The sequence below is a fragment of the Lathamus discolor genome, chromosome 2 (genome assembly GCF_037157495.1).
Source record: "Lathamus discolor isolate bLatDis1 chromosome 2, bLatDis1.hap1, whole genome shotgun sequence".
In the NCBI taxonomy this organism is placed as follows: domain Eukaryota; kingdom Metazoa; phylum Chordata; class Aves; order Psittaciformes; family Psittacidae; genus Lathamus; species Lathamus discolor.
The window spans coordinates 108,865,621-108,886,986 of NC_088885.1; the positions used below are offsets into that span (position 1 = coordinate 108,865,621).

The following is a 21,366-nucleotide window of genomic DNA, read 5'->3' on the forward strand; positions in this document are numbered from 1 at the left end:
GAAATCTTATATGCATGTTACAGAGAAGACTGGAGAAAAACAGCTACTAATGGCTAACATGTTGCTGAATAATCCACTCCGTTACCATGATAGTCACACTGGTACTTTGACAGAAATTGTGCTTGTGTGAATGTAGCATGATAAATGACAAAAATAGCCTTGGATCCTCGAAGACCTGAGGAAAGAACTAATCAATCATGCTCTGTTTCATTCTTTTTAAACAACAGTTGTTGCTGATAACAGGTAAGTAAATAGAATTTATTCTCCCAGTGGAGGAAAACTGAATTAGCTGTCTGATGATAAGCTTCCATACTGGGAGCGAATTGACTGTTTGCAGATACTTCAGGCTTGAGGGTATGTGTTTTGTCAGAGGTATTGTTTCTGATGAAAAGGCACATTTGGTTTTAAAGGCTCTCCAGCTGATGATGCTCACCCAGCGGGGATTTGCAGCCTGCATTTTGATGCCTCACTCCCTTACATACATGGGTTGGCAGCACTGGTGCTTTCCATTCAGCCAGGCATTCCCCGCTCAAGAACCCAGGATAAAGTTTCACAAATGTGGAAGTCAAACCCTTCTGAGTAAGTCTAATGCTATAGACACTGGAAAAAACCTTCTGCAAGCTCCCATCTGTTTGGCTCAGGGAAACAGGGCTTGGGTGCTCACACCCAGGTGACTGATTGAGTAACTGCAAGTGTGAGTGCGAGCATGAGCGCTAATGTGAGCTTCGGGTGCCTGTCTCTTGGCCCATGTACTTGTCACTGGCCAGATTTGACAGTTGGCCTAAAGTTCTGCATTATCCCGGTTCTGCAAGTTTCATAAAAATAAATAGTAATATAGGTCAAAAGACCATCTCAGTGCTTTCTCTAAGGGGACTGCTGCTGTTTAGTTTCAACTCCTACTATATTTAGAGGCCAGATAAAGTAAATAATGCCTGATTTGCACAGTAAAAAAATAAAATAAAATAAATAAAGCAGACATGAGGCAGTTTGCAAATTCAGAAATCCCTGTAGGAACTGTCACTATAAGAATTTTATGAATGATTAGTTACTCATCAAGTCATTCCTCCCTTCTGCTTCTCCTTAGATAGTTCCCCTGTTAACCTACTACAGCTCAATAAATACATTTAATTACTGTGGAGCAAAATAAAATGCCTGCTACAGACATGTACTTTACAAGAGCAGCAAAAATTGTGAATCCTCATTGCCCTGTGTGCATAATCAGGCAAAGGTCTCGTGGATGAAATATTACATGATCACTTAATTAAAGACTGTCTCACAGTGAGCACACACAAGGGGAGTGTACTGAGTCCCAGCTAATTCTCGGTGTTTTTCTCTACATTCTGAATACTTTGGTCTGCAGCCTTTCCTTCATTTGCTTTCTTTCTTTCTTTCTTTCTTTCTTTCTTTCTTTCTTTCTTTCTTTCTTTCTTTCTTTCTTTCTTTCTTTCTTTCTTTCTTTCTTTCTTTCTTTCTTTCTTTCTTTCTTTCTTTCTTTCTTTCTTTCTTTCTTTCTTTCTTTCTTTCTTTCTCTTTCTTTCTTCCTTCCTTCCTTCCTTCCTTCCTTCCTTCCTTCCTTCCTTCCTTCCTTTCTTTTTCTTTCTTCCCTCCTTCCTTCCTTCCTTCCTTCCTTTCTTCCTTTCTTTCTCTTGCTTTCTTTCTTTCTTGCTTTCTTTCTTGCTTTCTTCCTTCCTTTCTTCCTTCCTTCCCTCCTTCCTTCATTCCTTCCCTCCTTCCTTCCCTCCTTCCTTTCCTTTCCTTTCCTTTCCTTTCCTTTCCTTTCCTTTCCTTTCCTTTCCTTTCCTTTCCTTTCCTTTCCTTTCCTTTCCTTTCCTTTCCTTTCCTTTCCTTTCCTTTCCTTTCCTTTCCTTTCCTTTCCTTTCCTTTCCTTTCCTTTCCTTTCCTTTTCTCTTTCCTTTTCTTTTCTCTTTTCTTTTCTTTTCTTTCTTTTTTCTTTTCTTTTCTTTTCTTTTCTTTTCTTTTCTTTTCTTTTCTTTTCTTTTCTTTTCTTTTCTTTTCTTTTCTTTTCTTTTCTTTTCTTTTCTTTTCTTTTCTTTTCTTTTCTTTTCTTTTCTTTTCTTTTCTTTTTTTCTTTACACAAAGGCTCATTTGAAGTTGATCTGAAGGGCTTAATGATTTCTTCAAAAACCAGGCATGCATCATTTGAACTTCAGCAGCAGTGCTGTTTATCGACATAACTACTGCATAAATCTCTGCTTCCTAATCACTTTTGCTGCTGGAACAGTGGGGGGTTGTGCTAGACTGCAAGCCAGCTGTTTGGAAATGAGAGAAGGTGAGATTCACACATTGTTATTGGATTTCTTAGATATTGACTGACAGCAGAAGGGTGAAGATGTTCCTGGGATCAGACTGGCTTCTTGGAGGGCAGAACACTCCAGTGGCTACAGACAGTCTGTCTCTGTGTTTTCTCTTTTCACTTCCCTTTACTCTTACCCATATTATTTAGTCTTTTGTCTCCATCCATCTCCACCATGCATCCCTGCATCCCACTGTTTATCCCATATGCACTTATTCTGCCTCTCCACTCCTACTCTAGCCCTCTTTTCCCATGAACAGGTCCTCCCTGAGCAACGCCACCTCTTCAGTGGTTTGCACTTACATACAACCACACCTGGCCATGCAGTAAGCTGGCAGCAGGCAACACTTCAGAAGACAAGCTGCCTTCCTGAAAGTTCTGACAAGGATATCTGTACTGAAGTTGTTAATTTATTATGTGAACCGAAGGAACTGTTAATGAGGCCAGGCGCCTGCTCAAAGAAAATTAAGAAGAGAATCACAGAATTGCCGAATCACAGAGTGATTGGGGCTGGAAGGGACTTACGGAGATCACCTAGTCCAACCCCCCCTGTTAAGGAACGTTCCCCTAGAACAGGTTATACAGGATTGCATCCAGGTGGATTTTTAGTATCTCCAGGGAAGGAGACTCCACAACCTCTCTGGGCAGCCTGTTCCAGTGCTCTGCCACTTTCAGAATAAAGGGTTTTCCGATATTTAGATGGAACTTCCTGTATTTCAGTTTGTGCTCATTGCGCCTTATCCTGTTGCTGGGAATCACTCAAAAGAGTCTAGCCCCGTACTCTTGAACCTGTCTTTAAGATATTTATTTACTTGCATTGATAAGATCCCCTCTCAGTTGTCTCTTCTCCAGGGTAAACAGGCCCAGCTTCCTCAGCTTTTCCCCACAGGACAGATGTTCCAGTGCCCTAATCACCTTCACAGCCCTCTGACGGACCATCTCCAGTAGTTGCTTGTCTTTCTGTACTGAGGAGCCCAGAATTTGACACAGTACTCCAGACGCAGCCTCACCACGGCAGAGTAGAGCAGGAGGATAACTGTTCTCAACCTGCTGGCCACACTCTTCCTGACACACCCAGGATACTATTGGCCTTCTTGGCCACAAGGGCACATGTTTAACTTCTTGTCTGCCAGGACCCTCATGTCCTTCTCCATAAAGCTTCTTTCCAGCAGGTCAACCCCTCACCTGTACTGGGCTGTGGTGTTATTCTCCCTAGGTGCAGCACCTTGCACTTGACTTTGTTGAACTTTATGTTCCTCTCCACCCAACTCTCTAGCTTGTCCAGGTCTCACTGAATGGCAGCATAGCATTCTGGTGTATCAGCCACTCCACCAGGTTTTGCATCATCAGCAAACTTGTTCTGGGTACATTCTGTCCCTTCATCCAGGTCATTGATGAATAAATTGATAAAGACTGGAACCAGTACTGACCACTGGGGAACACTGCTATCTTTAAGCCTCCAGCTAGACCCTGTGTTGCTGATCACAACCCTCTGAGCTCTGGCATTCAGCTATGCTCAATCCGCCTCACTGCCCAGTCACCTAACTCACACTTCCTGAGATTACCCTACAAGGATTTTAAAGAAGACAGTGTCAAAAGCCCTGCTGAAGTCAATATAGATAACATCCACTGCTCTCTGCTCATTCACCCAGCCAGTCATTCCATCAGAGAAGTCTATCAGATTGGTCAAGCATGATTTCCCCTAGGTGAATCCATGTCGATTACTCCTGATAGCCTTCTTTCACTCCACATGCTTAAAAATGACACCCAGGATGAGCTGTTCCATCACATTTCTAGAGACAGAGGGTGACTGGGCTGCAGTTTCTTGGGTCATCGTTCTTGCCCTTTATGAAGGAATAAGGAAGAAGTTCTTTACTGTAAGGGTGGTGAGGGACTGGAATCAGTTGCCCAAGGAAGTTGCGAGTGCTCCATCCCTGGCGGTGTTCAAGGTCAGGTCGGACAGAGCCTTGGGTAACATGGTTTAGTGGAAGGTGTCCCTGCCCATGGCAGGGGGGTTGGAACTAGGTGATCTTAAGGTCCTTTCCCACCCTAACTATTCTATGATTCTATGAAGACTGGAGTGACACTGGCTTTCCTCCAGTCCTCAAGCACTTCTCCTGTTCTCCATGACTATGAGAATAATCCTATTTCTTAAAATGGACAGGACAGTAGATTCTTTCCTCATCCCATCCACCAAAGCTGTTCTGTTGCATAAACGCTGCAGGGAAAAAATGTCAGCTAACAGAAGACTTTTCTTCACGTGGATTGCTTCCCTGCAAATACTATAAAAGGCAGCAAAACTGGCCATTAAATGGAGACAGTCTGTGTCATGATGGGTGTTCCTCTCTATTCTGTGTGCTATAGCAAACCTTTACAACAAGGGGACAAATGTCTTGGAGAGATAATAATGGAAGCATTTACTTTGCTCCTTCTGCAATCTTTTTGCAAAGAAAATGTTTTCTACTCAAATGTCCAGTGTACCTTCTAAGACATTTAGATAACCTCTCATCCCTTGAAACTATGGTAGGTGTCATGGCCATGTTTGCAGACTACTATTTGCCGAGGTAATGAGTTGTGGGCCTATCTCACTAGAGAAGCTCTGAGCTTGGCTGAAAGCAAGCCTTTTGTGATTCCCATCCTCACAAAGCCACATAATGGTAGAGAACTGTGATCCAAAAGCTAAGCTTTCATTAAAGCCAAAATAAAGCTCATATATAAATAGAATATGAACCAGGTCATTCTTGCCAATCAGAATTTGCAGACAGTCTGAAATAATAGCTCTGGGCAATATATAAACTGTTCCCATTCTTCTCAATGTGGTGCTAACTAGGAAATCTAATTATCACAATTTAAATATCAGTATCACTAAATATTTTGCTACTGAATACTCTAACAGAAGCATCCAGCTAACGTGCTCTATTACATTCCCAAAACACCTCCCAGATTTTTCAGCGTGTGCCAGATGTACCACCTGTCCTCTGCCCAGTCATCAAACCCTCTAGATTCCTCCCCAGAATTCCTAGGCTACAAGGTAATTCAGCATTGTCAGTCTAACAGCCTGGGACACACCTTGGAAAGAAACAATTTGGGAGAAGATAAATAAAATTTAGTGCTGAAATGCATAAAACATGCTTTGCAGGCTGTAATACTCATTTAATTCAATATAATACTGATTCTAATATCCATTTTTATATGCAGTTTGATACAGTAACATGTTCATGATTGCGTTTATCCGGATCTGCCATGGCATTTCAGGCAGTTTCTTTCCAGTTTTTTTTAGGAGCTGGTAACAAAGATGTTGGCTAGAAAAATAATGCAACACATAAAAGTAAATTTTTATCAGAAAAAATAGTAGATGTTTGCAGTAAGTCTCTCAGTACAAACGCCTTTCACTTATGGTTGTATATGCTGTGCCAGAGGCTGTATTTCACCTTGAGCAAATGACTGTTAAAAACTAGCAAATAAACTCCTGATTTATTTCACCACCCAACCAGAGTGGTCCTTTTTTTCCCGTTGAAGCTCAGAGGCTTTTCTTGAAACACTTGAATCAATGGTTTGTTTCAAATAAAAAATGAATTTTTAGGCTTACTTGTGATCAGCAGCAATAATAAATTATATCCTTTCAGTTACTGATATGTATATTGAAAATTACATTGAATCTCCCAGAAGGCAGTCTGACATGGGGGACTCTAGCAACCGAAGACCTGCTTCTTATTTTTATCTTTGATGTCAGTGGTTGTCCATAGGCAAAGCCATGAAGAAAGCCTGAAGAATAAGAAGCTGTGTTACTATTATTATGCAACTTCAGTAAAGGCAAGCTTAAGAATATGAGAGATGGGCAGCTAGAGAATAGACTAACAAACACAAGGCCTGATGTCCACCAAAAGACAAGCAGAAGTTAACAGATAGGAGGAAAAAATGTTGTGGGTAAGGGCATAAGAAGAGTAGGAATATATAATAAAGGTACATGGCATGAACTGAGCTCGTGGAGCATTTAATGACCTAGAGTGTGTGTCCTCCTGAATAAAAATAGCAATCACAAAATAGACACCCTATGTATGAAATAAAAAAAAAATAAAAATTAAGTGTAAGAGGCAGGTTTATGTGAAAATGCCATTGTATGACTGGGCTGCTGAATAAGTTGGATTCCTCTGCAGTCTCTGTGGCTGGTAATGCACAACATGGGGCTTTCTGTTTGCTGCAGTGCCCAAAGGGAGGCCTATGCACAGCAGCTCCTGTACCAACACAAGTCTTACAGCTGGGGTAAGCTCAGCTCCCAGACAGCTCCTGAACATGCCAGTGGACAGTGGGTGAACGGTTCTATTCATGACACTAGCGGACCTCAGCCCCAGACACCTCCGATGTTAAATATAGTAGTGGTCAATAGGAGAGGCAGATCTAGAAGGATCAGCCAAAGCTGTTTAAGGAAGGGCACAGACACCTAACTTTGGATGCTGGCAGAGAAAGGTGACCAAATTTAGAACTGCAGCTCTAAGAATGTGCAGTGTGCCCATCCCCATGGAGCCACCAGAGAGCATTGCAAGTTATCACGTCTGTAAAAAAAACATATCTTATAAAATTTATCTTTAACAATCATGGGCTTGAGGTAAGACTTAAGGAGCTCCAGGAGCTAGAGTTATGGTGCTGAAGAACTCAGAAAGACTGTATCTGAATTCCTGATGACGAAATACATTTACTGTTAATGTCAATGCACATGCTGCAGAAGCAGGGGCAGTCAATGGCACTTTGAGACTGATTCTCCAGTGTCTCTTGCATCAGGTGTATAAACATCTGCCCCAGGAACTACACAGATGGTACAAACTGAGCAACTGTATCCACAAGCTATGGCTTTATTTCCAGATGTGCAGGTGAGATCCATCTTACAAAAAAATGTCTCCCTGATGATGCCATCTTGGACAGGAAGATAAATGAGAGCTTTTTTGTGTCAAGGCAGAGGCACTTGCCACAGTCTGTTTCTTATTTAGATTATATCACTGCCATCAAAATCAAACTGAATGCTTTGTAGTTTTAGATCAGGAAACACAAGTATCTTCTCAGAATCATCTCTAGGTGAGGTTAAAATTCAAATTGTAGTTCCCTTTAACTTGGAGGCCACTACAGTCTGTGTAGTTGTGCTAGATTTTTCCAGCTTGCCAATTTGTTTGAAACCGGGAAAGCATAGTTTGGACGAATACCCACTGTGCACTCAAAATAGATCCTAGTTGTGCTTTTGGAAACAACTAATCAATGAGCACTTTAATACAGAGACTTTATTTCCCATCAGTGTCATCCCTCCTTATAGCTGGCATACTGCACTTCAAAACTTCTCTCATTAGGTACTCCACAGAGGCCCTTTATTCACTCAGGCTTATCAGCTCAAAACGCGCTTGTCTTGTATCACTGTCTCTTAACCAAAAAGTACAGCGTGGGCTACTGCTTGTTTTAGACTACCTCCAAGGGCTAATCGAGAGCTCTTTGGATGCACCTTTGCCATCACTTTTGGAATGATAAGTCAGTGAAAATAAAATGGGTTTTGATAGCCAGGCCACAGAGACCAAAGATCGTGAAGTCTGCCAGCTTGGTGAGGAACCATGAGAGAACAACTCAGATGGGGACAGCATTAGGTTTCTAATGGTATTTTGCTCTTGCTCTGTCTTCTCATCTCTTTCCAGTCTGCTAGCGCTCAGAGCAGAGAGTGTGTGTGGTCTCTCTGCAGCCATCCAGAAGGAGAGAATTAGTGGTCTTCTTCATGACATGATTAAAGAAAAAATAGGCTTGTAAAATACGTACAAATTTACTGGGATACGAACATTGTCACTGGGAATAAAAATGAAACTCAAATTTTAAATTACTATTTAAAAATCTACCCCTCTGTAGAGGAGAAAAACCAGAAAATTGACCAGATATTCTGTAGAGGGTCAGATCTGTTTTGCATCAGTTTCTTAGGGTTCTCTGCGGAAGAAAAGTCCCAGGAGGTGAGGGGAATCTTAGCTCCCAAAACAAGTCTGTGGCAGGGCCTGGAGGATGTGTGAGTCTCACAAGATGGTGCTGGCTGGGAATAGAGTATTTCCAAGTAAGCAGTGCTTTATTGTGTGTCATGCTGCAAATACTTTTGCTGTTCTGATCTTACCAGACTGTGAACTATTCTCTTTTCTGCTCCTGGGGGATCTCGCAAAGGAGAATTATAAACAAACAAACTAAACCCTTCTCTTTGTTCCTGTGTCCTCTGACTCTTCAGTGAAGTTCTCCTTTGAAGAAGATGCCTGAACTGCACCTGAATGGGTAAGCTGAGCTGAATAAATACATTTTGATGATCCGGAATTTCAGAAGTCCTCAGCAGTATAAAGTACATTCCTATAGATCCACCAAAGCATTTAAAAACTATGCTCAAGGCTCTCTGTGCTGGTGATATTTGACCTATCATAAAAGTAATATATTTGGCATCATCCCTTCCAGAAAGAAAACAAGCTAATGGCTTATTATTTGATAAGTGATTTCAATGGAAACATTTCTCATTCTCAAATAATGTTTTCATCCATAAAAAGTATCAAATCAATGGGAGAGGTCTTTGCTAAAGTGAAAAAAGGATCTTTTTGAAAAGTCTTTTGTTTAGCTTAAGTAGCTTGCATAAGCAATATGATGATGTGTCTACTTTAAAAACTATTTTCATTGAAAGCATAAGAAAACTTTAAACAAGAAAGTATTTGTTACTTGGTTTTACTCTAATACAGTATTTCTTCCTGCAAATGATCTGTTAATCGAAACACAAAATGAACGTGCTTTTTCTTCCACCTGTGTACATTACTGTAATTTTACTTTATTCAGCAACTTTGAAAGGTATTTCTTTTATTGCTCAATTTTCTTTCTTTTCAATTGAATAAGCATGTATCTAAAATATGTAATGCAAAATACACACTTAAAAAAATTGCTTAGTTGTAGAAATTAGAGGAATTAGGGTGTTTACTGCAAGGAGTGAAAAATCTGGCCAGAAAGTTGCTGATGCATACTTCCCCCTCTCAGGTACCAGCCTGGAAGCTAAAGCCACTCAGAGATAGTTGTAGGCAGCTCTAGAATTACCCCCAGGCCAAGAGGCCTCCAAAGTGCAGTGCAAAGGGGCCATTTGTAAGAGTTCCGATTGATTGAGGTAGACTTTAGTAAAGGTAAATGCAAATAATGACTACAAAGATGAGCTGTTTCAATGACTGTTAGACCTGGAAGCAAGTTTAAGTGTCAAAAACCTTGTGTTTGTGTTTATCAGCAGTACAAAAGTCCACTGGAGTAAATTTTTAGAGAGTCATCGTTCTTCACTAAATATTGCAAACTATTGATAGAAAGCAATTTTAGAAAAATCAGTAGTATCATTTGCAACAGCTTCTTAATACAAGGAACAGAAACCTATCAGGTAGCTCGCACTATTTGCCTAAACTGCTAATAAAGAGAATTCAGATGTATCTTCTTTATTTTAGTTCATTTTTGTTTAATAACAATGCTATTTTATTATATGTTTTACAAGGTGGAATTAGTCTAAAGTAGTGAGAATGGCCCTATTTCTACTTAGAAAAAAAAAATAAAGAAGGTAAGAACCAATCACAGCAGTCATTGCCGTCCTGGTAAGAGTTACTCAGATGCACTGTTTGCTTATTAACCAGAGAAAACAGAGTTTTCTGTTTTGCTGGAAGCACACACTGTGTTCAGAAACATTCCTTATCTTTCTATGTCCAAAATGTTGATGTGGGAACCTAGAAATGTTCCTACCTATTACACTCATGCAAGAGATGGCTTGAAGTCTGAAGTCTGCAGAAAGCATTTGCTTGTGCCAAGTAGTTCCTGCAACTCCTAAATCCTAAAGGGTTTTATCCAAACCAAACTGCAGACATCCAAACTCACGTCTCACAGCCTAGAGGTTTTAGAATTTTCCACAGGATTAATTATTTATTGGGACCTTGCTTGGGCCTGGGGTACAGGGAAATTGCATTTGAGTCTGACAGCATGATATCCTCTCTCAAGTCTGAGCTCGGCCATCAGTATCTGTATCAGCCGCATCAGCCAGTCACAGACTGGAACAAAATTTGAAATACATTTTAGGAGCAATCGCTGATGGTTTCCTGCCTATAAGCAAGATAAAACAGATTATATCTACAGTCCCAAGGCACCTTTTTCCTTCTAGAATGGCAAAATTTTCTAGATCAAAATACAATTGGAATGAGAAGTAGATAAAAATGGATAGTAAACTATCCTAGTTTATCACATTGTCTTTTGATAGCATTTGCTATAGGTAAGTTCGTAGGACTGAGGTTATAAATTTAGGATTTTAATTATAGAATTCTGAAGTTAAGAATATTGAGTATATGCTGTCAAATATTTAATTTTGAGTCGTTCCTCCCCTCATAATAGATGGAATGGTTTTGCCAATGAATGCTATTGATTTTTTTTTTTCCCATTTCACAGGTCAGTCAAAAGCACTTTCATTTCTCAAAAACAACCCATTTCTGCAACAACAAAATCTATTTGAGAGTTGAACTTGTACTGTTACTTCTACTGCAGCATCCTTGTTACTTCATGGTAAAGTTAAAGTTTCACCGAACTTACTCCCTGTAATAGTGACTTACTTTACAAAGTAATGAATAAAATATTATGCAATTCCTACAAACATCTGATTTCAATGTAGAATGTCTTAATTCAATGTCTTAAATTGAAAGTTTCCACACAAGATTTGGGAAAAGCTATCCTATTCAGGATGGAGCAATCCACAGTATCACAAAACTATCTTCAGTATGAGAAAAAGTTCTTCAGGACTGTCGTGCAGATTGAGCTGTCTTAACCTTTATATTTTGTCACAATAAACTTTGGTAGTCAATATCCATTAACTGTTTTCCTTCTGTCTTATTATAAATCTGAATTAAAATCACAAATCCTGCTCCAATAACCTGCTTTATTATAGCCATGAAATTTAGCCAATAATATTCTAATTCAGGGGAGCACTTAATGGTTACACATTTAAAAGTAATTTTGTTCTTTTAGATGGCTTTACCAAGCAAGGTGCTAGAGGACTAAAGCTGCATACAATGTTATCAAAAGAATGTAAAACATTTAAAATCAGTTTTGTAAATAACATAAAAATGTAAATTTTTCTCTTATTCTCAAGCTAAAAGGTCATGGCGTAAATGCTAAGTGACAAGTCTGACTGCAATGTTAATTTTGAAGGCACAGTACGTCCTCTGAACTGGAACAGCCACAGGCTTATCAGAGAAATGGTAACACATAAAACACATGGCTGACCTTCTTTCCAAACTGCTGAGCACACTTTTAAGGCTTTATACTTTACTGCATGGGTGTCAGGCTCTGCTCTCTGCTGGGGCAGATCATGGGAGCCGCACTAAAATCAGTACTATACACCCCTTCACACTACCCACGACTCTAGCATACATGATGTGTGGCACAGTATGGGCAGGTCTACTTGAAAGCAGCTCAGAAAGATTTTTAGCATCTAAACTTGTTTCTGAAAAACAGACTGATAAAATGAGTCTTAACCACTGCAAGCAAGACAGCCTGCTAGATTACATGTGTAAGGTACAGTGTAGCAGGACAAAATGCTATGAATAATTCACAGAAAAAGTTATGGCTCTCACTAAAATAAAAAAATATATGGAAATACATATTCATTTTTCTTCTTTAAAGACTTTATATATTCTTTAGTCTTTGTACAAGTAACACTTCAAAGTTGGAATACACAGGAATCTTCCTGCTTTGTTAGCATCCCAGGTTACAACCCTGCTGCTCTTTATACGCTCTTACCAGTTGCTTCACTAAATTGATGACCATAAGTGGTGACTTCCCATCTCACTCATAAAACACACACTAATTACAGGCAGGGTTTTGTAGTGTGGTTAGATTTTTTTTGAGTCTCCAGCTTAATACTGAAGCTAGAAATTATAAGTAAAGCTAATAGCTGTCTTCTGTTGGGCCAAGTTTGAAAAGCGGACAAGCTGTATCCTTTGCTTTCAGATTCACTGCCTTTCCAGCAAATTTAAAAAACTATAGTCTCAGTTTTGTAAAGCTTTTTTCCTCCACTCATGTGATAAAGAAAGATGCTACTGGTGTCAAAGAAGAACTGGACTTAGATGCATCCATTCTGCCACTTCTACAGTTGTGTGCATTTGATTTTAGTGCGTGGAGTTAATAAATCATACAAAAGTAGTCAAATATCTCAACATATTTGTAGTTATTGAGCCTAATTGATACTATTCTGTATTTCTTAATACGTTACCGATTGTTTGCAGAATCTACTTCATCCTTCAGCTCATTTGAAGTCTTTTGTTTCTTTTGAGTAGGGCCCTCATGAATGTTGATAATCTCTTTCTGTAACAACTAAGAATGTAATTTGAGGTCCTGTTTTAATCATTAGTTTTGATCCCTTTACTTAAAATTGCAAATGAAATAAAAATAATAAATAAATAAAAAGATTCCACATTGATACTCACCCAAGACAAACGTTATCTCACTAAGGAATTCTTATCATCTGTCAGTCACCAGTGTGAAGGGGATGGACTAATTTTCTGGATTTTTTAAATGATAAATGTGCCACTTGCTTTTGTGAAAAATTTGCAGCTGTTAGGAAGATTAACCCTTCCTCTCCAGAAGAATCTGTGGGCTTATCAGGGAGAATAGTATGGTCTGAAAGTACGTGTAAGTCTATTAAACAATCCTGCTTCAAGCATTTTTTAATTCTTAAATATCGCTTGCCCTGCAGATTATTGATCTTAAGCATATGCAATGGTCCTTTTGTAATCAATCCATGAGCCCGGCTGTAAAATCACATACAAGAACGTAAAGGGCAGTAACAGTAACTGTCACAGCAAATGTAAATGTCATAAAGGAATTACATAGTCAAAATAAAAAGGCTGTCAGGAAACACCTTTATAAATCTTCTGATCCTCTGACTATTTTCAGCTCACTTGTCATCTTTATTTTCTCCACTATAAAAGCCTAAGCTTTAAAAGAGGAGAGTAAAAAGGCAGCGTGAACATGCTCTGCTCAGTGTCTTCCTAGGCTTGTGGCAGCTCACATGGAAATAAAAGCAGCCTTATCTACAGCTGGACCTGGTTCTCCATGTCCATTCTGAACTGCCTATGTCAGCAGATGCAGTGCCTGTCTGGCCAGAGGCAGGACTGGCCTGTTGAGGACCACCCGGCTGAACATGTGGCCAGGAACAAAAGTGGGAAAGCCCAGGCTGGGCAGAGTGGGGCAAGCCCCATAAATCACAGTGCCTGCCTTGCCACCAGCTTTGATTGCCAGCCCATCTACGCAAACCATAACAAATGAGTCCCAAAGGCAGCCCTAGCCGTGGACATTTCCAGCAGCAGAGTGCACAAGCCCTCACAACAGGGAGTTTGCCCTGCACAGTGCAAGGCTAAAAGCAGGTACTGTCCCTGCAGCTCAGCTCTTTCATGGGAAACCCATCCCAGGACAAGGAGCTGGAGGTCCTGCACCGTGTTTCAAGCTCCCACTGCTGCATCAGGAATAAAACACGGGTACAGCTGCTACAACAAAATGCAGTTATGAGTCTCCAGTACTGTACATTGTCAAAAAAGAAATAAAATGAGAGAGAAGTCAAAACAGGGGAATCTGCAACTTGAAAATTATTATAAAATGATTGCAACCTGTAGGGCCATCCCATCTCATCAGGGGTATCTAAATCCTTCTCTCCTCCCCTCTCCCTACTTATTAAGGCTTAAATGCCATCTCTGAGGGCTGTGCACAGTTCCCACCTCAGCTCTTGCCACAAGCTTACCTCCTCTTCCACAAATCAGGTGCAAGAGAAAACAAAAGCCATGCTGTGCTTTGGGCATCTGAGTCTTTAGCATTGCAACAGGGTAGTGAGAGGCAGAGACCAATAGAGGATATGTAAAATAAATATTCCAAATCAATATTAATCTGTCTTTAACACTGACGCACCGGTTCATTCAAAGGATTAAGGCATACATTTCTTTCCTCCCGCATTGTAGACTTTAGTGTGTGTTGTTAACACAGAAATTTGGGCGAAAATTTTCACCTTCAAATTGGAGCTATTTCTGTTGTATCAGTGAAAAAGCCCAGATTACAAACAGCTCAGGCTACAGAACACAGTTTCCACTGTCAAATTAAAGAAGGTTCAGTCAAACATGACAAAACGCATTTTCTGTGGGCTTCACAAATATGTTTGTAAGGGAGGATGGCTTTTCAACAAACTGGAAAGGAACCCATTTAAGGCAAATGCAATAAAGCTTTGCTGCTTCGGTACTATATAGCATCCTGAAGGGATTTATCATGTCACTGGGGTAAAGAGCACTAGTTCTCTTGAAGCATTTCCTCAGACAGCCCCAGGAAATCAAGCTGCGACACACATCTGGATAGCTCTGTACCCAAATGGCATTGCATCTAGAGATGAGGAATTGGCAAGAAAAAAGCAGTAGTCCATGCACTATTACTCATTTCCGCAAATTCTCAATTCAGCAAGAACCACTACTAGACTAAACAACTGAAGTAAGGTAAAACAGGGGTTTTTTTTTGTCAGCAAGTGTGGTTTTTTCATCCCACAGACCATCCAGACAGAAATTCTTACCTGGAGATCCATCTAAAGGACAGTTAACTAGTATTTTATTATTTGAACAAAGCTATCACACCATGAATCTTCAAAAAGCAGAGAAGGAAGGGTGAAACACTAGTAGCACAGCATGTTCCACTGTTTCCAATAAACTAACAGGTGTGGAAGATTAATACATTCAGAGAAATCAGAACAGCCTAAAAAATTCATCAAGCTGGAAGTATTTAAGCAGCTGAAAGAGTTATTCATACAAATTAGATGTTGCTTTACTGTTTATCCCTAAAGGAAGAAAGGTTTCATAACTTTGTGGGAGAAGCTGTATAGCTCTGAGGCTGTAATATACATCTTTTTCAGACTGTTTTGTGAGAAGAGTTCTAATTGATAGCAGGATGGGACTCTAAGCCAGCTTTATGGGGCACGGATTTAAGCGCTGTAGACTGTATGATGTTGCGGTTAGATAAGCTGCTCTTTGCACAGAGTTCTAGGGTCACTTCAAGTCAAAATGTTTTTATGAGTGGGTTAAAACCTGTTTGTTAAAATACAAATATCTTTTTCTGCTCAGACACAAGAGGACCTTACAGTTAGAACTGTCTTCTTGTTTGTGAGATATTTTTCCAGCCTTTTCAGAGCTGGAAAGAAAGAAAGTCATTTATTCTTGGCTACCTTTCTAGGGCCACACACGCTCTGCCTGTCCAGCTGCCTGCTTGCTTTGTGCTTCTTTCCACCCACAAGCTAATGCAGAGCTTCAACCAAATCAATGCCCCGTTTCCTTTCTCTTTTGCAACCAATTTCCAGTGAAACCCCTCTAGCCACATGGCCGAGTTTCCAATCCAGCCTTCCTATATTGTGTTGCACCTTGGGCGGTGACTCGTCTTGTTTCAATTACCACTAAACAAATGAGGCTTTAATTTCTCTTTCATTTCCTTTGAAAGAAAGATGATCAGCATGCCCTTCCACTTCAGTGTGGTCTGTGACTGTCCAGACTTCACACTTGCAGGCTGCCACCAGTCCTGTCCAACAACATAATATGCCTCTTGCGCATTCAGGTCAACCAGACTAAGGGCAGATGTTTCTTTGGTTTTACTGCATTTTCGGCCTGGACTGAGGAGCCATTATAGGGCAAAATGGCCAACCTGCCATCTCCTTCATCTTGACATTGCTTCCTGGTTGGAAATTGCCCAATATCTTTAAATTTGAACCATGGGAGTGTATATATTCCATCCCAAGCTTTGAATATAAATGTTTTCCTTTCAAACTAAATAATATACCTATTTTGCATCACTAATTGAGAGATCCATGTGGATTTATTTAATTTTTCACATTAACACAGGCATAAATTTGATGGCAACAGATGAAAAAACATTCTTTATTTTACAAGCATAATATGGTTTTAATATGCTGGTATGTTTTTAATGATGCATAGCACATTTTCTTTCATCAAAGTCAGAAAAAGGAATTTCACTAGAGTATTTTGCTATTTTGTCATTGGGAAGCAAGAACAGTGCTGCTCTGTGGGATATCTGAATTAGTCACAGAATCACAGAGTGGCTGAGGTTCGAAGGGAACTCTAGAGGTCACATTGTCCAACCTCCTGCTCAAGCAGGGCCACCTACAGCAGGTTGCCCAGGGCCATGTCCAGATGGCTTTTAAATATCTCCGAGGAGGGAGACACCACAGACTTTCTGGGAAACCTGTGCCAGTGTTTGAGTGCTATCACTGTAAAAAGTAGGGGGGTTTGTGTTCAGATGAAATTTCTCGTGTTTTAATTTGTGTCCATTGCCTCTTGTCCTGGCATTGAGCACCACTCAAAAGAGCCTGCTTCCCTCATCTTTGTTCCCTCCTATCAGGTACTGCTACACATTGCTAAGATCCTCCCGTGAGACTTCTCCAGGCTGAACAGACCCAGCTCTCTCAGCCTCTCCTCACACTTCAGAGGCTCAGGCTCCTCAGTGATCTTCGTTAGCTGGACTCACATCAGTAAGTCCATCTCTCTTGTGTACTGGAGAGACCAGGAGCCCAGAACTGGACCCAGCACTCCAGCTGTGTCCTCGCCAGGGCTGAGCAGAGGCAAAGGACCACGTCCCAGCACGCTTCCTAACGCAGCCCAGGATACTGCTGACCTCTGTGGCAAGGGCACATTGCTGGCTCCTGGTCAGCTGCTTTTAGATCAGGACCTCCAGGTCTTTCTCTGCAGAGCTGACTTCCAGCTGATAAGCCCCCAGCCTGTACTGGTGCCTGGGCTTGTTCCTCTCCAGTTGCAGGTCTTTGCATTTCTCTTTATTGTACTTCATGAGGTTCCTGCCAGCCCATTCCTCCAGCCTGTTTGAGATCCCTCTGGATTGCAGCACAACCTCCTTGTGCATCCACCACTCCTCCCAGTTTTGTCTCATCAGTGAATTTGTTGAGGATACACTCTGCCCCGTCATTCAGATTATTAATGAAGATGTTAAACAGGACTGAACCCAACCTTATGCCCTTGGGTACACCTCTAGTGACTTGCCCCCAGCCGAACTTTGTGCCTTTGATCACAACCCTCTGGACAGTCCACTTAAAATGTCAAATAATATATGTCTTGCTATTCTCTTTAAGGGTCAAGCCTTGGAAGCTGCAAAAGCAGCATTTCATATGCTGAAATGCTAATTCACACAATTTATTTGAAGTCTTTTCTGTACAATTTGATAGATACATACTAGAGATTGTTATTATTCTGAAATTCTTCAGAATTATTCACTAACAAAGGAGATAATCAATAAATAAGGAAAGCTCAAATGACACAGCATGGCTCTGTCATTTGCAATTTCTTAACAAAAATGCCATTCTCTTATCAACAGTGAAAAATTGCTCTTGTAACATGGGGAAAGAATGATGTTAAAGTAAATTCCTTTCCCTGAATGAAAATATGGTGTAGGACGAACTTAAAAGATCAGACAGCATGATGTGGACACGTAATTATAGTCATAGCTAGCAATAAGTGATCAGGTAGATCATCTGGTCAAGTCCCCTGTCAATGCTAAACTGAATTTTGCACGCATTTTGCTTTTCAGAGAAAAAACTGTCAAGCTTTAAAGGAGGCCTCACTGCACAAAGAAATTAACAGTAAAGTGCACATTGATTCCAATAAATCTGTTTCAGTCCTGAAACTGTATATTTGCCAGGGCAGGGATGCTGCCTCTTTCTGTCGTCTTTTAAACATCATGTGCGCTGATGATAGTATAAAAATAAAGCTGTGGATAGCTCTAATCTCAGATAATAATGGTCTCTGATTTGAAAGCAATCCTCAGGGATTGGCAAATTGTAACAAACACTGCCCTGGTCCTACTAACAAACCCCATCAATTTAAAATGACCATGCATGAGCAAAGCAGTGTATGGTTTCATTTACTGGAAATGGAGTATTTAAACAAGTGCCCTTGGATTTTGCTGTAAGCAGGTAAATTGCCAGACTAGAAAACTTTTCAGGAACTGATCTGCACGGCAAGGGAAGGAGGACCCATGCTATGGTGAAAGATCTGTGGGATGCCCTTGGGGGTCAAGGGATGCCATGATCTGGCATTGGCTGCTGATATGCTAGCAATGCTGATATGCTAGCAAGGACCATTCAGGAAGGTCTTTCTGCAAAGAAAATGCTGTCTTCACAGTATATTACTATAGTATTTATTTCTCTGTTTATGTGAACTCAAATTTAGTTGTAAATCCACGCCTCTGGCTGTCTCAGAAGCTTGAGAAGGGCTGGACACCTCCTTTGGAGTTTGGAGAGCAGCGACAATGAGGCATTCCTCTCCCACCACTTGGTCTCCCATCAGTGTGTTAATAAGCAGCGGCAGATGAACCATTATTAATCAGGTTCATTTAAAGTAAAAAAACTCACCACTGCCACGCAAATAATACAGAGAGCCCATAAAAGTTTGGATATATGAGGCCAGTCCACACTAGGAAGTACTGATATGTGTAGAAATAATGAAGCCCTCTGTTGTAAATGGCTATTCAGAGTGATGCTGCAAATACTTCCCCTCATTCATCACCCCATGCTCACAGGCTCTGCACTCTCCCCACCGGCCCTCCTGGGGTTTCCATGTTCACATCATGGTCAGAGACGAATGTCCTCTCTGTCGCAAGGTTTCAACTTTATATCACCTATTACTGAACATTGTCATGCCAGGTTACCATAAATCAGATTAACATTCTTCGAATGCAGCCTCTGCAATATATCCTTAGCAGGGGAATTTCAGATAGGGGTGCTTAGGATGGTAATTCTAGTAAGGAGAGAATCCTATACAATGTGCTGAAAGCATTAACTGCAATATAAGAGAAAAAATGCCTCTGAGCGGTTACAGCCTATTAAGTAAATATGCAATGAATGTATGTAAGCCACCTCCTGGAACACGACTTTGGAAATGTGAGCAGAAAGTACCGGAGGAGGGTCAGTGTGATTTATTTGTGTTTTACCTGCCACTGAACACTCTCATTTCCTGATGAACACAATGACTTGGCACAACTTGAAGCCCAGCAAGTCAGATTTCTCTCGGCAGACATCCTGATCACTCTGATGGATATTTTAGGAACTTGCCATTAGTTCCTTTAATTAATGCCTCCCTGACAGGGACTGGCGAGGCCTTTTCCCACATCAGTGGAACAAAATACGCTTCAGCCATTTTGTCCAATAAAGCAAGGATGGGTGATTGCTTCCGAAATACCTAGAGCCAGTTTCCTTGAAGCCCCAGATACCTGCTCCAATCCATGGCAAAGCACCAGCTTCCCCTGGGAGCCTTCCCACCCCTAGTACCCATTTTATAGCACTTTTTCTACATATGTGGTTTCTTCCAGTGCCCCTCTCGACCTTAGCAGAGATAAAAAACCCTCATAACATGGGACGCACCATCAGTCCTTTCCGTGACAGTGAGTAGAAATTGATGTGGCATAACCGAAGTCACTTTCCTGCTCACAGTTTCACTCCTTGCCTTGTAGCCCTGCTCCAGCTGGGAAGCCTGGCCTTGCCATCCCCAGCTGGAGCTGTTGTGACACCAGTGGCTTTCAGCCAATGGATGCCTGCTGATGTCCCAGCTCCCTCACCTCATTCTGTGTATCCTGCCGTAGACCTGGGACTTTATCTTCTATGAACACTTTGCCAAATAGCAGAAAAATCAAATGAGGCTATTTAACAAAGTTTTGCCTCAGCTCTTTGAGCCCATCACCTCTTGCATATCAATTTGCAAAGCTGTAAAAGTCAATAGCTGTACACAGCTCCCTGGATAAATAAAAATAATGATAAAAAAAAAAATAGCAGGCGGCCAGGAAATCTGCTGGCCACACAGCTCCCTCGGAAAGCAGGATGTTCTTGCTGAGCTGACCTCAGCGTAACTTATCACAGAAAATTATCTCGTGTGCTGAACTAAACTTTCCTGGTTGGGACTTCAACCTTTGCCACTGGTGGCTGGCACCCTGCGCCCTCCTTACAAGGAGACCCTCGCCACAGGTATCCTTTGACCTCTTCAGACGATGTGTGGTGGAATTCGGCAATAATTTTCACTGCAGGCAAACTTCAGGCAGGGATGGCAGCCAGCACTGCTGGCCAAGCTCCAAGGGACGCTGCAGCGCTTCCTACCGCAGCGTTTGCAAGGGATCCCGCCTGCCCCTGCTGCTCAGCTCTGGGGAGGGAGATGGCTTTCCCCGTCACCGGGAACAGGGATTTGCTGGATGTTAAGCGCCAGTACTGTGCAGGCGGCAGGCTTGCTAAATGCGGGGATGCTGGCTGCCTCCCACAGGGGATAAGTCAGCCTCGTAGTGACTTAGAGACCTCAGCAGGGTCAGCTATAATCTTGGCGTTAATGACTTAAGACTTCACACCCAAAGCAGAGAACATGCTTCCTGCCTCCTAGTAGGACATCTCATGACCACTTTGCTCACGACAAGTCAGTCCTGAGCAGTTCTAGCTCTTCCTTAGTGTACTTTTCTCCAGGGAATTTCTCACTTCTGTGTGGGCATCCCCATCGCTTCCAAATGAAGCTGAGGGTTTCCCATCACATGACAGCTGTGTTCCCAGAGGTGCCACCTCACTTCTCCTGAGATTCAGGGCGATCCCAAATCCAATGGGAGATTACCACTATGTGGGAAGTCTTTCCACACTTCCACCAGTGCAGCTGTACACTGATTTTTGTTCCACACCTCCTATACACTGTCCTCCTCTGTGTCTACAGCACATTTGTCCGAAGGCTATAAAAGGCAGAAAATTGCTGTGGGTTGCTGCGGGAAAGAGACTGAATGGACGAGGTGCTGCGGTGTTCTGGCAGGCACTATTGCTCGGGAGGTCCGGTCTGCTCACCCGGCCCTGTCCTTCAGTTGTCTCAAGGAAGTTTGTGTTTTCCCTGGGTCCGTGGTGGAGCACTCACCCTGCTACATACTCCTGGGGTCCTGCTGCCTCCCCAGGGCGTTAAGGACCGTGTTCAGCTAGGTCGGACGGGGCGGCAGCCCCC

General features: G+C 41.6%; 1 protein-coding gene and 1 long non-coding RNA gene across 2 annotated transcripts; one reads left to right on the forward strand and one right to left on the reverse strand.

Annotated features, from left to right (window-relative positions):
• The first annotated feature begins 415 nt into the window (after positions 1 to 415).
• LOC136008570 (uncharacterized) lies at positions 416 to 3,012 on the forward strand. Its single transcript, XR_010610145.1, has 2 exons — positions 416 to 579; positions 2,575 to 3,012. It is a non-coding gene; the product is annotated as an uncharacterized LOC136008570 (long non-coding RNA).
• Positions 1,334 to 2,193, reverse strand: LOC136007562 (uncharacterized). The gene is made up of 2 exons (XM_065665472.1): positions 1,978 to 2,193; positions 1,334 to 1,525 (listed from the first exon to the last, which is right to left on the reverse strand). The coding sequence occupies exons 1-2, from the start codon at positions 2,191 to 2,193 to the stop codon at positions 1,334 to 1,336; spliced, it is 408 nt and encodes a 135-aa protein (XP_065521544.1).
• Positions 3,013 to 21,366: the final 18,354 nt, after the last annotated feature.